At 59.3% G+C, this 15,751-nt stretch overlaps 1 protein-coding gene across 4 annotated transcripts in view; it reads right to left on the bottom strand.

The window, feature by feature from the left end:
• The window catches only part of LOC101671296 (adenylate cyclase type 3), a 76,622-nt gene that overhangs the window by 4,382 nt on the left and 56,489 nt on the right, over positions 1-15,751 (bottom strand). For all 4 annotated transcript variants that reach the window (XM_004745928.3, XM_004745930.3, XM_045079302.1 and 1 more), the window contains exons 5-17: positions 15,525-15,652; positions 14,351-14,509; positions 13,775-13,952; positions 9,546-9,674; positions 7,868-8,010; positions 7,578-7,739; positions 5,940-6,027; positions 5,020-5,136; positions 3,267-3,526; positions 2,949-3,014; positions 1,558-1,639; positions 587-745; positions 70-216 (exon numbers count right to left, since the gene is read on the bottom strand). In XM_004745928.3, coding sequence (XP_004745985.2) covers positions 70-216; positions 587-745; positions 1,558-1,639; positions 2,949-3,014; positions 3,267-3,526; positions 5,020-5,136; positions 5,940-6,027; positions 7,578-7,739; positions 7,868-8,010; positions 9,546-9,674; positions 13,775-13,952; positions 14,351-14,509; positions 15,525-15,652 — 1,818 coding nt within the window. The remainder of the gene's footprint in view (positions 1-69; positions 217-586; positions 746-1,557; positions 1,640-2,948; positions 3,015-3,266; positions 3,527-5,019; positions 5,137-5,939; positions 6,028-7,577; positions 7,740-7,867; positions 8,011-9,545; positions 9,675-13,774; positions 13,953-14,350; positions 14,510-15,524; positions 15,653-15,751) is intronic.

Genomic DNA, 15,751 nt, shown 5'->3' with positions numbered 1-15,751 from the left:
GCGGCCCGGCCTGCGCTAGAACCCGGACGGGCTGGCACAGGGCGAGGGAGGGGCGGGAGGGGCACTCACGGAATCAAAGTCTGAGATGATCTCGTTGAGGAAGCGCAGACACTCGATGCCGCCGTTGTTGATGCTCTCCTCCGTGTAGAAGTCGGCGAAGTTGGGCAGGGAGGCGAACATGACTCCGATCTCGTCGTAGGACTGGCTGTACAGCTCCTAAGGAGGCAGGGCCTGGTGGGGTCGGTGCCCAGGAATGAATCCCTCCCACCCCCAGGACGGTGGACTCCGCTTTCTGGATGGACTGCAGCTTGTAAGGATGTGGCCCATCGCGACTTCGAATGAGTTTCCCTGGGCCCTGTAAGAGCCCTGGCTGTGAGGAGGAGGGTGGATGGAGTCGGGAAATGAGGCATCAGAACCCTCGTGTGAGGAGATGACCCCTGGCAGAGGGTGGGGCCTTCCAGGGATGTGTGGCCGCGGAAAAACGTCCCGGAAGCCTGTGCACTGCCGGCCTCGCGTCCGCCGCCGACAGCCAGGTGGAGACACACAGCGTCCTGGCTGCCTGCGACCGTGTGAGGCCACCCCTCACCTCATCTCTCTTCTTGGACCCCAGGAAATGGCGGGCCACGTGCTCAGGCAGCATGTTGGTGACCAAGGCCTCATTCCAGCGCCGCATCTCGTAGACACGTTCTTTCTGGTCGTGGACCTCAATCTTCCACAAGAACAGTGTCCTTGCCAGTTTTTCCACCTGTGGACAGACGCGGGCAAGGTGTGTGCTTCAGCCGGCCATTTGATGGAAAGGCGAAGAGTGGAACTCGGAGGGGTTCCACGGGGGAAACACCCACAGGAAGACGGCCAAGTGGCCAAGGAAAGATGACACAGAGAGAAGCACCGACACCTCAGTGGGGTTCCCGGCCTCGCCGTGATTGTGTAGAGCTCCAAGAGCCTTCTGGGTATGTGGGGGCCTAGCTCTGGGACCTCATTCTAGCTATGGGTCTGTCTAGGAGGCTGGTGGCAGCAGTGGGGACCTCCTAGCCTGGGGTGGAGCCCCGACTTCCAGCGGGCCCCATCAGCCAACAAGTGGCTAGGGAAGGCTGTACTTCCCCTGGCAAACCACTGGGGGGCACTTGGGCTTTCGGGGAGCTACTCCACACCCCCCCCCCAGGTCTGCTTGCTTTTTTTCTTCTTCCTTTTAAGCAAACAAAACTTCATCAGCTTCTTTCCCTTTCTCTTCTGGCTCCATGGTGTCTTAGTGACCACCCCCAGAGCCAGGGTGGGTGAAAACCCACGGGCCCTGACCTAGGAAACAGATTTTCTCTCAGCTTTCAGTCTCTGTGCTCTGCTTCAGCATCCCGGAGGCGGTCAGGAGGAAGAGGCAAAGACTCTTGTATTACAGGCAGGAAACCGAAAAATGGAGGGGGTGAAGGCTCAGGCAGGCCCACATGTCAGGCTACGCAAGGGAAGCAGCATTCCCGAGGAGCTCGGGTTCTTGGATCCTGAGCTTCTCAGGAGGCCCCACCGGGTTGTGTGCAAGGGGGGGGGGGGCGTGCCAGCACTCACGTGGCGCGAGAAGTAGTAGAAGCTCAGCATCATGATGAAGATCATCACGGTCATGGAGTACTTAGAGGGCACCAGGGGCAGCCTGTGGGCCAGAGAAGAGCTTGATTCCCTCCAATGGGACTGGGCCCTTCCTGTCACCCTGGGCCAGAAACTTCTCCCAGCTCCTTAGGCACCTTCACAGCAAGTCCAGATTCCCACACGTCAATCTTTCTTCAACCACTGGGCTCCTAACAGGCAGCCGAGCCCTGGCCCCTCCCAGAATCCACCTCAGGGCTCCCCAGGTATTAAGAAAACACCATAGGTGCAACCATGAAGTCTCTGGAGAAAGGAGAGCCTGGCGTTGCAGTGATGAGACGAGGGTACATACGAGGGTATGATTCTTTTTTTAATAATTTCACATTTCTGGATGGAGCTACCCTTTGCATTACTATACAGTAGTCTGTTGTATGAATGTATCACAGCTTGTGGAGCCATTTGCTGTTGATGTGGTTTGGGTTCTCATCTGCTTTGTGTATTCCTGTGTATGTGCAGCTATGATGAACGACGGGGCTGGACGACTGTGCGCACATCCTGGAGTGGTGAGGTGCGCACGGATTTCTGTGATGTTCGTAGGGCTCGGTGGGAATGCTGCGTCGTAGGACTATTTGCAACTTTACTAAATAACTCCAAATTGTTTTCTAAAATGGTTGTACCGGTTTATACTCCCATCAGGAGTACGTCACTGTTGTACTTGATAGTACCAGACTTCTCCGTCCTTGCCCAGCTGATAGGTGCGTAGTGGTCTTTTGTTGTGGTCCTAATGTTCACATCCGTGATTACGTGAATGCCTTTCATTTATTAGTAGCCATTTAGATTTCTTTTAGGAAGGGCCTATTCTGTTCTTCTGCCCTAATTCTCTTACATAATCTGTTTTTTTTTTTTTAATTTGAAGGTCTAATCAAGTCACTGAATCAAAATGTTAAGAGCTAGAAGGGACCTTGGAGAGCTTCTAGTCCAATATCCTCTTTAAGATGTAAAATAGACTAAAAAACTGGCCTGCCTGTGGCCCCAGAGACAGCCGTGCAGCAGGGAGCAAAGCTACATCCTCGAACCTTCTAGACTGGGTGCAGTCTTCCTTCCTCCTCCTCTGCTGTCCATCCCACTGGCTCCCACTCTCCTCACCTCAACCCAGCCCTGTCCCGCCCGCTAAAGCACAGTGCTGCTGCTCCCCTGCTTCGCTCTGGCCCCGGAGTGTCCAGACCAGCGTCCTTCTGGCTCTCTCCAACCCTCCTCTAATGAAAATCCCACACTGTGTGCCTCTGAAGGGGTGAGATCATGGCCTTCTCTTGTCTCTAGAAGAGAGGGCAGGGCGACTAAGTCCCGACCAAGAAGAGGAAAGCCGCTGCCCTTACCTGCCAGTGCTGTTGAGCCCAGGGGTGGAAAGTCCCTGCATCTTCTCTAAGGCGACCACGGGAAAGCTGCGGGACAGAATGTAGCACCCTTAGTTCCTCCCTGGGGACAAGTGGCTGACATCCAACAGCCAAACACGGAGGGAGCCAGGATCGTCTGCTCATCAAGAATGAAAGGATCTACCCCAGGGTCACAGCCCACTAGTCGCGAACCCCGACTCCCGTATCATCCTCCGATGAGCCCCAGGCCTGGGACCTCGAAGTGGGGACTTGGGGTGGAGGAAGGAGACGATACAGATCCCCAGACAGGCTTCATCTTACTCGTGTTCCTGAAAGCGCTTGCGGTCGTATTCATCAAAGATGGGGCGCCAGGCGTAGATGTTGATGACGGCCACGGCCCCCGTGACGAGCAGCATGAGTGTGAGCTTCACCATGTGGCTGACCTGCACCAGCATGATGGTGGCGATGAGGGACAGCACGGCGACATAGTTGTAATACTTGGGGTTCTCCACGCAGCCGTCCTCCACGTCCAGCCCTGCGGTGCTGTTGTTGGGCCCGGTGTAGTACTGGAGACAGCTGAGCTGGAGGCCAGGACCCGGGGGCAGGAGGACACGGAGCGCAAGGGGACAGCAGACACCGGTCAGAGGCGGCTGGGTCGTGGCCACCACGTCCCACAGCTCCCTCAGAAACACTGACAGACGGGACAGCTACCAAGGAACAATGCAAGTTAGTAGTTCTCACTAAGAACTGAACCGTATCTTGCTGGATGTTTATGAAAATCGTCGAGTATCTGTAGTGTCGCCACCTTTACAGAAAGCCCCCCGAGGCTAGGCTTGCGCCCAGCAGCGCGCTCAGCAAGCGGGACCGCCAGAGCGAGGGGTCCAGCGTTCAGGTTTCCCGTACAATGTGCGCTTGTCCCTTCTCACTGTTGCTTAAGGAGGGGCCAGCCAGGGGGCCTCGGTCCCGGTTTCGCCGCCTGGCAGCCAGTCTCTGCTCAGATGCTTCTATTTCCGGGCCTGGGCCCGCTGCCTGGCAGACGTAAGTCAATGGCAAGTCCGTCCATCTGCCGCAGCAAACCTACTTCCCGGAACTTTCACCCGCCGGTACTCGGCCAGCCCCGGGGAAGTTCTCAGTGAAAAGCTGTCCTACTGCCCTGGTCTTTCATCCTGCCCTGGCGACGGGATCTCGAAATCCTGTCCTGCACAGTGTCCGTGACCCTGCTAAAACAGTGGTCCCCAGACCCGGCGCCAGGCTCCAGGGATGCTCAGGCAGGCCAGGGGCTCAGGCTTCCTTCCCTGCACTCGGGCGCCGCGTGACCCGGGCTTGTGGGGTTCTGCAGCTCCGAACGTGGCATTCTAACTGGACTTTGGAGCAGTTGGCCTAAGGGCCTTTTCACCTATGCTGCTACAGAACAAGTCTCCACAGTGAGGTTCTCCCCAACCCCGGGGCTTAAATTGTTAGAGAAAATAAAGCAAATGATGTAACATTTATTTGTAAAAAGTAGGACTTTTTAAGAGCACGTATACAGTACAGCCAAAATTGTTGGGGACCATGAGGACTGACAAGAACATTCCCTGCAGCTCCAAGCTGCTAAGGCTCAGTCGCTGCCTGGTGGCTCTGAGTCCACAGTGCTGGGCTGCCAGCGGCGAGCACTGTGTCCCCTGAGCAGTGAGGGATCTAGGATCCCAGGACTGGGATCTAGAACTGCTTGATCCTTGATTCTGTCACTTACTGACTGTGACCTTAAGTGAATTAACCTGAGCTTTGCAGCTGTAGATAATGATACCAATGTCTTGGGAATGTTAGAAAGATTCAATGAGTCAGCGTCCGCCACGGGGCCTGGGGCCTAGGGTTGAGCCCTTGGACTCTGAGAGAGCTAGGAGCTGGGGGAAACAGGTCAGTCTCAGGTTTCTGGGGTAGAAGATCCCCTCCACTTGGCCAAGGTGATGTGTTTAGGAAACTGAGTGCCACTCTAAACCTGTGTCTAGTGGGGGAGGACTGGTTGACCACCAGCCTTTCTCCACTGGACAGGGGGGTGGGGGAGGTCCCTTCACCAGGCACAGCAGGAGCTCACCATGTCCACGACGTTTGCCATGACCAGAATGAAGATGGCTAACATGGCCCAGGTGTTCCTGGCCCAGCGGGTCCGGTCGATCCAGGTCGAGAAGGCAACGAGCTTCTTAGGAAAGGCCTAGAAGGAATGGGATTCCATTCCATTCAGGAATGGAATTTCATAAACTTTTGATGTTTTTTTCTCCTATAAAAGGTCTCTACTAATGACTCTGGTTGCTCCCCTACCTCCCAGGAACCTAAAATGTAGACCTTTGCCTGCGAGTCAACCAAAACCTGGCAGAGCTGAGACGTAGAGCAGGACCCTGGTGCTCTTTGTCAGTCCTTCTGGAGGGGTTTGTGACACAGCAGGGCCACCCAGGAGCCCTTTCTGGAGCAGTCGCTGTGACCAGCCCAGGAGGCTGTGGGCAGCACCAGCCGGCGGCAGCCCGCTCCGTGTAAGTCCCAGCAGCGAGGCCGTGGTGGGGAAGGAGTCTCGGGGCAGCCATCTTTGCCTGGCTGCCCCCGCCTTTCCTGGGTCAGTTCACCCGAAATCCTCCAAGTTACCCAGCAAGCCACCTGCTGGACCCATTCCCCTCAGACACTGCTTTTCTCTTGTCATTCTGATCAAAAACTCTGCGTGGCACCCCAGTTCTTACAGGAGGAAACCTCAGTCCCTTTGGCTCTCCTGGTCCTTCACAATCCAGGGCCAACCCGCTTCCAGCTGGGCCTCCACTGCTGTCCTACAGTTTCCCGTTGGTCTGGGCTCCGGCGTAGGCGCCTTGTTAGCTCAGCAGATGCGAGTGAGTGACATGGAATGAATGGATGGACACACGCCTGCGCTGTCCCAACACAACAGTCTATTCGTAAGGAGTCGGGTGACGCAAAACTCCGTCCGGACCCCTTCTGCCTCCGGGAGGGCTCCTGAGCCCAAGTGGCTCTTACCCGGGGAAAGATGGCAGCCAGTGAGCAGACCGTCAGGATCAGCAGCAGAACCTCCCCAACAACAAAGGTCATGTAGTTGGTCATTAGCCTGTAACAGGGAGAGACAGGGAGGGGGACAGAGGAACCAGTGAGATCAGGGTCGAGGGGGGAGGGCTGGGAGAGGAGAGAAGGTACAAGAGCAGGCCCTCTGCGCCCACTCCTCAGGTGTCCCCACGATGCCACCGACTCCTGCCTCCTGCCACACAGGCGAGAGGGAGGCCGAGCACAGGGCCTGGGAACGTGTGCCCCTCCTCTGCTGCTGGGTGCCCAGTGGAAACCTGGGGGTGCTTCAGGGTGAGCACTGTGCTCGCGAGGGGGCAGCCTGGGACGGGGCAGCCCGGCTGTCGGGGCGGGGGTGGTGCTGGCAGGGTGACCCCCGGGCAACCACACAGCTTCATAGTTGAACACCGCCTTCATGACTGGGAGATCCTCCCCGTTCGCACAACCCCACCATCTGGATCCAGAGAGACCCCCGCTGCTAGGCCAGCGCCTGGCTCGCGGTCATCTCTCGCCCGACTCTGGCTCTTTGCCGCAACACCGCCCTGTCCCCGTGCGTGAGGCCCGCTCCGCCCCGCGCTAGGCAGAGGCGGCGCAGACAAAATGGAACTCGCCGCCCGCATTCCTGCTGCCTTCCTCACTTTTACCCGCCCCGCTGGCCCCTGCCTGCGCGCCCTTTCTGATGCCCCCTAGGAGGGCATCAGCTCCACGCGGGCCGGGGAGCTGCTGTGCTGTGTTCACGGCACGTCCTGGCCCCTCGGTGCCTGGCGCTGATTAGCCGCCGTCTGTACACTGCACGAGTGCATGTGACCCAGCCCTCCCAGGGGTTAGTGGCAGATGTGACCACCTTCAAGCCACAAGCACCACCATCATCTTTGGCTTCTGGAACCTTGGTGATACAGCGGTGCAACAGACTGGCAAGGAAACTGTGTCTAGAAGCTACGATAAAATCCAAGGCTTCTCATGGTTCCCCTAGCTACAGCTGGGGCAGGTCTCCACCGCCCCCCTTCACAGGGAGCAGGGACCCCTGCATAGGAGTGAGCTGCAGTGGTGGAGGGGGGTATGGGGAGGGAGGGGGCGGGCAGCCGCCCTCTACTTGGGTCTCAACAGTTGGGGCGAGGACTCCAGAACATTCCTTGCCTCGGACAACCTACTGCTGGGTGCCAGGGGTCTGGTTGTACCCAGAGCCTGAAATCCATCTGCTAAGATGAAGCAAGAGACGGGAGCCAGATCAGCCCTGACGACTGGGCTTGAGGAATGTCCCCATCTTGTCTCCTTGTCCCCGCCCCACTCAGGCCCACGCAGCCAAGATCTCCCACCTCCTGGACCCCTCTCTGTCCCTGGGCTTTCTCGGTCCGAGTTTTGATGCTAGTGCTCTTCTAGAACCCCGGGGTAGACAGGAAGAAGGGGGTCCAGAGCACGGTCATAGCCACACCTGGGCCTGAGTTCACTTGGGCAGCTCCACTGGAGGCAAGAACGAGACCAAGCTTCTGCCCCAGTGTCCTGCTCCTGCGGAGGCAGCGACCTCCCTCCCGCCTGGCCTAGGACGCTCACCACCTCACCCTCTCCCGGCCTCTTGGCTCCTGCCATGCCCTCCCTCACCAGGGGTCGATGAGTATCTCGACCAGGGCCGTACAGAGCAGGACAACACAGGAGCAGCTGAAGGCAGCCCCGCTCTGCTTTTCCTTCTCCACCGAGTAGCGGGTTTCCATATCGGGGTCCATGAACCGCATGGAAAGGAGGAAGGTGTTTCTCTTCTTCACTCTGCAAAGGAAATGAGACCCAGGAAATGATAAATGTCACACCTGTCTTGGCCCATCGGAAGGGTCCCCACCCGGGACAGCTGACCCCCGAGCTAGGGCCTACGAGGTGCGTGCAGGGAGACCACTTACACCTGGGCGGACTCTCGCTCCAGCAGCGCCTCGTTGAGCAGCTGGTTGAGCTCGTGCTCGTCCTCAGAGGCGTCCACCACTCGGTCCGCCAGGTCCTGAAGGCGCAGCCTCCGGCGCGGGTTGGGGAACGAGGGATTGTCGGCCTGCGAGCCAGTGCGCCAGGTGGGGACGGGCGGGAGGGACGCGGGGCGAGTTGGGGGAAGAGGGTGGTCAGGGGAGGGGAACAAAAGGATCACACTCAGGAGGACTAGGCCCTCCACTCTAGGAACCACTTGGAGGGAAGCGTTCCCGATGCCCCCCTGCAGCTGCGTCCCGCTTGGGTCTGGACCCAAAGACACAGTCCTTCCTGGTTTCCCGGCCCCACGGCTCTGCAGTGACCACCTGCTACCAGCAGCCCGTCGGGGAGCGGGGGCCAGCAGTGTGAGACTGCTGTGCTGCTAGGAGGAGGGGAGCCCCCAGCCGTGGGGTCACCCCTGGTTATCGCTGGGGAGGTGAACCACCCCCAACCCTCAGGCTTCCGGGAGCTCTTAAAGGAACACACATCAAGCTCACCTGGGGAAGGAAGGTCTGGGGGGGAAGTGCTCGGAGAGGAAGGGACGTCCTTGTCACTAGCGGGCTGGTGGGGCTGGGGCTGGTGGGGCTGGGGCCGCTACTATTTTTATTCCCATAAAGGGTAAGCTTCGGCTCCAGAGATGGGAATCCAGACTGATTCCACGGCCATCGGCCTAAATAACAAGGGACACTGGGCCCATCGGAGCTGTGTGTACTGGTCCAGAGTGCACACGGAAGCCAGAACCAAGACGGCCCCGGCCTTAAGCTCCGGTGCCACTGGCTGACATTAGGACCCATGTCACGCATGTTCCCCCGCTCCAGCTTTCTTCCCTGTAAAATGACGTGGGAGGTCTGCTCCAGCACCGAGAACCTGTGTCCCCGAAGTACGCGTGGGAGAGTGCGGCTGAGCGTGAGGACAGGAGAGCCAGAGGCTGCTAAAACCATGGCGCCCCTGTTGCTGAGTCACGTCGGGTCTGCATTTCCACTTTGCATCAAGAAAATCACACTAGGGAAAAGCTGCTGAATGTCATGGTGATCCAGAAAAACCCAGCAGCTCCCGGCCCTGTGTCCCCTCTCAGTCCACAGAGCCTGACCTAGAGGGACCGGGACAGGGAGGACAGGCAAGGCCAGGCTTCCGGCCACAGGGCAGCTGCCTTCGTCAGTGAACGTAGCCGGGCAGCTCCGTAGTCAAGGGCAGGCCCTGGATGTTCTCCCAGCGAGGACCCCGTCCTCGGCGGGGACCATGTTCACTGCTTTGGAAATGCCCCATCTGTGCCCAGGCCTTGTGGAGTCTGGACCTCGCCAGACAGGTGAGCCCACCCTGAGGTCTCACTTCGACAACGGTCTCGTCAGACCCTACAGAATTTTCCATGGATGTCCTCACTGACCTCAAAGCCACAGGATTCTGGGACAGGAGGGCTAGACAAAAGCCTCCGAGCTGAGCACCTCTTTTGTCCCTACTCACCCCCAGCCCAGGAACTACTAAGGAGACCGTGGGACCAGGGGAGGAGGTGACGCCCAAGGCGACAGTGCTGAAAAGGAGCAGAGCCAGTGGCCAGGTGCCCGAGTCCCATGCAGGACACCTCCTCTGGCAACCTTCACGCCCCGGCCCTCGCCCTGCACGCACCTGGGCATCCTGGTCCTCGGGCTCCTCCGACGTGGAGCCGCTGGTGTGGACACTCCCATTGGGCTCCTTGGTCTCAATGAGGGCGGGGGAGCCGGGCTTGGAGGAGGCCGGGGCGCCGTTCAGCAGGGCCTGCGTGGGAAGGAGCAGCCGTCAGCCGCCCGCCCGCCCCGGCACACGCGCTCGGTCCGCCCTCCGTCTGGAATCTTGCCACGGGAGGCTAAGAAAGGTCACTTCCTGACTCCTCCTCTAGGACGTTAATTTTAAAACTCCGTACTCTGCCGGTGCCGGTTTCTACTATCGGAATTTTTCTAAGCAGAGAAAGACCCTCTTGTTCCCACTCCTATTTCTAAAACAATAGCTTGACACAGTCCCTGACACAGAGGTCCTTGCCGGTCGTAGAACCTGACGAACGCCTTCCAAAAGTCTGATTAAGTCCCACCAGCCTGTCTCCCCAGTGACGAGTCCCTTTTCCTTGACAGAGTAAGTCAAACCCTGTAACACGGCCGAACAGTCCTCTCGATTCATGGGCGTTGGCCGAATCCCTAAACTTCTGGGGATACACTGGAATTCCTGACTGTGGAGCTCACGTTCTAGTGAGGAAAGGCAGCAGGAAGGCAAGTCAGTCAAATCAGTACAGTCTGGAAGAAGGGGGAAGTGCTCTGGAGAGAGGTAAAGCGAGAAAGGGCCCAGGGATCGCTGGGCAGCGAGAGGGTAACGAGGCCAGGGGAGGTGTCCCCGCGAGGGAGACAGTTCAGTGATGACCCGAAGGAGTGAATCCTGCAGCTCCCGGGGGGATGCCTCCACCCCCTCTCCCCCGCCCCAAGAAGAGAGAGAAGCTGGTGCAAAGGCCCTGCAGCAGGCATGTCCCCCCGCCTCCAGGAGGCCCATGCCGCTGCCAAAGCAATGAGTGACAGCAGAGCAAGGGCCTGGGTGTCCTGGGCTCTCCCGGCCTCCGTGGGACCTGGCTCTCCCTCCGAGGGAGGCGGAGACCAAGGCAGCGACAGGATGTCCCCTGTCACTTCAGCGGGAGCACTGCCTGCTGGGGAGAAGGGAAGGCAGGACCGGGTCAGCAGCAGGATCACTAGCTGGAGACCTGCGATCTGGCCACACAGGCACAGCCCTGCCTGGCTCGCGGTGGGGGGTGGGAGGTGGTGGCCGGTGGGAGGGTGCTGGGGGGGGCGGTTAGAGCCCTCCCTCACAGGAGGGTCGACAGAGCTGGCTTGTGTCCCGTAGAGACCGGGCTCGAGCCTGTGTTCAGTGTTTGGTCTGAGCTGCTGAAAGAACGAAGGGGCCGCCGGGGAGCTGGGCGGCCGGAGGGATGAGCAGGCCCCGGGCCTGGGATGGAACTGCCCCTGCTCATGCAGGGGTGAGTGCGGGCAAGCTGCTGGGCCGGAGGTGGAGACCCGGGAGTCGTCAGAGGTGGCATTTGAGACAAGGAGACTGGGTGAGCCTGGCAACAGGGCAGGGTGGGCAGGGAGAGGCCTGGAAGGACTCGCGAGGATTCTCTTCCTCCCCGTCCATCGCTCTGCTGCGCTGAACCGCGGGCCCAGATTTCTGCAAGTGGGACTGCGCTCGCTGCTGTGACTTCCCGAGGAGATCCCCTCACCACCTTCCTTCCTTCACCCCACTGTCCCCCCCCCCCCAACTACACCTGCGTCACCCACCCCCCCATATCGTCCATGCATTACTGCTTCTGACCCATGGAGATGTCGCCTTATACACATGTGGCTGAGGAGGAGACTTCTGGAACAGTCGCCGAGCTGGCCACACGAGCTACACCAGCCGTGATGCGTGGTTCACCTGTGCATTGCCCTGCCATGAACACGGGGATCCAGGGGCGGCGGGGGGGGAGACGAGCTACCACAGCTAAACGTTCAAAGTCCCCGAGATGCAGCAGGGCTGACACGTGCTGGACGTCTGACAAGAGCCTGACGACGGCCGCCTGAGCGAGGGTTCCCTGCTCGGGTCAACCAGGAGCCCCCACGTAGCTGAAGGGGGCCGAAGCCGGGTTCAGAGCCAGGCAGGGAGGGTGCCCAGGGGCGGGGGGCATCAGGAGGTGAGTGAGCGGGGACAGGAGTAAAACTTCCCACGTGCAGAACCCTTCACCCAGCCTTCCTACTTCAAGAAATTTCTCCGGCAGGAGCATTAAGAAACCGTTAAAAATCAACTTTACAAAATACTGAAAACCTCGATGGCCACAACATGTCACTGAAAGAAGTGTTGAAGAGAGAACGGTGTCCATGTTTCCATCAGAAGGGGCGCTGGCTGCCGCGTGTGACGGGGCACCCCGGACGGCAAGGTCAGTGTGCCGGCGGCCACCACCACCCGTCCTGTGCGGGCAGCAGCCTCCGCGCGGGCCCCTTCCTCCTCGCTCACGGCTTCCGTGCTCACGTGTGAAGCGATGCCACCACAAGCTCAACCTTTCTCTCCTTTGGAAGCTAAGAACTCAAGCTCAACAGCTTCATAAGGCCCGCTCTGCCCAAGTTCCCTGTGCCTCAGTGGTCTCATCTGCACCCTCGGAGTGGGGGTGTCAGGCGAACAATGCCGGACCCAAATTTCAAATCAGCACAATAGAATGCAAGATTAGAATGAACGGGAACGAGTGTCCCAAAGACCTATCTGACTGCTGCTTTGTGACTTCACGGTGGTCCCTGGTAAAGCCCAATTTGGGGGTAATTTTTGAATGGAAGAACATTTCTCTACTTACAAAATTTTATATCCCAGAAATTATAAATTCCCAAGCACTTCACAAAAAAGTAGGTGATTTCCTAAAGTACTGTCTATTACAGTCTCGTAGAACAGCCTAGAAGACACATTTTTAACATGTGCTAGGGAGTATGTTGAAGTTCTGTATGCAGCACTCTGACAAATACAAAGGACTTGTTAATTTGGGGGCAAGGTCAAGTCTTCTCTCATGAGGCTTTCCTTTCTACTCTGACAGTTCCTAATTTCCTGAAAGACCGGTGCCTACTCTTCTGAGTTCTTTGGAGCATTTAACTGTAGCTCAAACCTTACATGCAACACAATGCATCTTGAGCTGTCCTCCGCTTCACCACGGGCGCCGGGGCATTTTACATTACTCGGAGTGAGGCGGTGGCCCACACACCCGTGCATCCCCCCCCCCCCCCCGGTGCTGAGTCTGTGTGAGCTGCACACAGGAGCGACACACGCGCATCTGGGAGGCAGGGTGGCTGGCAGGCGGGGGGACCAGGCCCAGTAGCCCTGCTGCCTACTAGATCTGCAACTCGCCTGCAGAGTTCTGGGTCTCAGTTTCCTCCTCTGCAAAGTGGGTATGACAGCCCCCTTCTCGCAGAGTTGTCTTGAAGAATGAGATAACAGATGCCCAGAAGCACTCCCGGAATAGTGGCTGTGATTAAAGTTAACGGATGAGTCTTCGTTTGTGTTTGATTTGCTGGCCATCACCATATATTTTCGGGGAAGGGAAAGGTGTATTTTTCTTTTAAAACTTCCCCACGGGCTGCATCTTCAGCCACAGCCCCTGAAGCCTCCCCAGACCAGCTCATGCTCTGCTTTTGTTATTACTATGCAAAGCCCCAGCCCTGGGATGGTCTCAGACCACATGTCGACCCCGAGAGCGCCAAACTCCTTATTCGTTCGATTCTCATGACGGGTGGGTTCCTAAGTACAACGTTACAAGGACCAAAACAATTCCCAGGTTCAGCAGAGGACGACAGAAGGCCCATTTCTGCAGCGGCCCCTGGTGGCTCCTAACCAGATGGCCTGCCAGGAGGCCAGCACAGGGCCGGAGAAGCCAGGCAGCTGCTGTGGGCACCTGGTCTGAGGAGATGCAGGGAAGCAGCCCAGGGACGAGAACAGGGCGGGGCGGTTTCACTGCTTCCATCCTGTTCTTGCTTCATCTCCCACCCAGCAAACCTCCCCGGCCTCCGTTCTTCCCCTCGGTGACCAAGCCAACCCCACTCCCTGCCCCCCGCCTGCTGGCATCCTGGCCAGCTCTCCCATGGCTCCGACCGCTTCCCCCATGTAGGGAAGACCTGTCTTCACCAGCTGCTATCCCAGGGCCACAGAGACCCCTCCAGGGGCCTCCCCTCTGTCAACCCGCCGGAGCCAGGCCCGTTCCTTTCCCCAGAGCCTGCTTCCTCCCGCCTCCACCAGGGTGCCCCCTCCACACACCCCTGCCCACTCTTCTACCTGCCCTGCTTCTAGAACCCGCCTTCCCGTGCCCTGTCCGGGGTGGGTGGGGGACTCACCGGGCCGCCGAGGCCATGCTGGGCGGCTGTCTTCTTCACCTCTGGCTTGGACGCGATGATGAGGTAGGTCTCGATGCCCTTCTCGTCCAGGTACTCACAGCGGCTGCCCCCCTCGCCTGGCTCCACGTCGAACTCGCCCTTCAGGCAGTCTAGGGTGCTCTGGGAGATGTGCACGCGCCTGGATGGCAGCGAGAGGCCCGTCAGGCCCATCAGGCCGGCAGACCCCAGGGGAGGCCACCAGCCCTCTGAGCCTCAGCGCTACACCCACGAGGCAGGAAGGACATGTCCTCGGCCGCCCAGAGCACTGAGGGAGGTAAGGAATTCGGAAGGCCCCCCTCAATTCTGCCGTGAGGTGTGTACTTCGTGGGTTCCTAGCTGCAACACGGCTGTCGGGGATAATGAACCCACTTCTGGGGAGTCACCGCAGAGAAATGAATCATGACTGCCCTCGGGGGGTGTCCACCCTGACCGGCCGAGTCCGGGAAAGAGCTCCAGCCAGATGGGCGGCTGCACGGTCACTGCCAACCCCTGCCTCAGCCCCCGCACCTCCCCCCCGGGGAAGAAACGCTTGCTCACCCGGGGATGCCACCGGCCTCCATCTTGTTGGCCACAGTGACGTCGGTCGACCACACATCGTACTGCCAGCGTTTCTGGCCCAGGACGCCCCCCAGCACGGTGCCTGTGTGCACCCCCACACGCATGTCCACCCCCGTCTTCGTCTTCTCCCGCACGTACCTGCCAGGCACACGTGGAGAGGAGGGGGCTCAGGCTTGGCCGTAGCAAGGTGACCAGCCCTCTGTGCCCGTGGGAGGAGTTCTGCGTGGGGTTTTTCCCCTCCAGGCCCAGGGTACTCCTGGGCCCCCCACAACTCTCTGCCTCCACCTGAGCTGAGTAACCTGCGGTTGGGGGTCCAGCAGGCTTGTGCCCAGACTCCACATCACAGGCTCACGTGATGGGGGTGCAGGTGGGAGATGACAGAGCAAAGGCTGCTGCTTCCCCACATCCACCTGTGCTGGACACCACGCCGGAGCCCATGTGCAGCCGGGAAAGCTGCCCCCCCACCCCAGCACAGCATCTGTTTCTAGGCTAATGTCAAAGGAGCTCTAACCCAGAAAAGGGTAACAATGCAAAACGGCCCTCTGGTGGCAAGGTGACCCCTGTTGGCCCCACCATGGTTGAGGGGAGAAGCTTCAGCAAGGACCCCTTTCCCTTTGGGGGGCTTCTTGGGGGGCCTGATGTGGCCAGGGCCTGCCTGGTAGGGCCTCCAAGGGGCTTGTGGGAGGACAGCGATGGGAAGTGTGAGGACAAGGGTCACGTCCTCATGCCTCATAGCACCGGAGGCAGGAGCCCTGGCTGGGAGCCCAGAGCAGAGGCCAGGATTCCAGTCCCTCGTGGCCACACAAGGACTTTCTGAGATGAGCCTGGAGGCTCACAGTGAGAAAACACTGAGAGAAGAACAGGGGATCTGAGAGGAAAGTCCCAGCAAGCGTGAGGGGGCATGACAGACTTCGCCATGACTGCCACTTCTCCAGAAAACCCTGGCGGATGGAGGCTGGGCCCCTCGGAGGCTGTGGAAGGCTCGCGGCCCCTCGGCCGTGACGAATGCAAACCACGTCCCCGCTGCCCAGAACCGGGCACCGAGCAACCTGCCGACCAACACGGCACCCGCCCGGCGTGGGGGCCTGGGGTGCGCACCAGAAAGGCCTGCCTCTCCCGTGGTCCCCGGCCCTCACCCCAGAACCCCACTCACGAGATGGCCTCCACCATGGCAAGCCCCATGAGGATGGAGCAGACGGCGTGGTCCTCCCGGTAGTCGGGCAGGCCGCAGATGCAGTAGTAGCAGTCGCCCAGGATCTTAATCCGCAGCTGGTGGTATTTCTGAAGGGACAGGGGTGGGGGTGGCTCTGAGTCCCTCCTTCGCACGGCGGGAGGAAACCGGGCGCACCAGGGAGGGCCAGGCCCGCACCCCGAGGGGGC

This window comes from Mustela putorius, unplaced genomic scaffold (genome assembly GCF_011764305.1).
Source record: "Mustela putorius furo isolate JIRA1106 unplaced genomic scaffold, ASM1176430v1.1 tig00000281_pilon_pilon_pilon, whole genome shotgun sequence".
NCBI classification, from domain to species: domain Eukaryota; kingdom Metazoa; phylum Chordata; class Mammalia; order Carnivora; family Mustelidae; genus Mustela; species Mustela putorius.
Note: the sequence above shows the minus strand (reverse complement) of the source record. Positions and strands in the feature narration are given on the sequence as shown.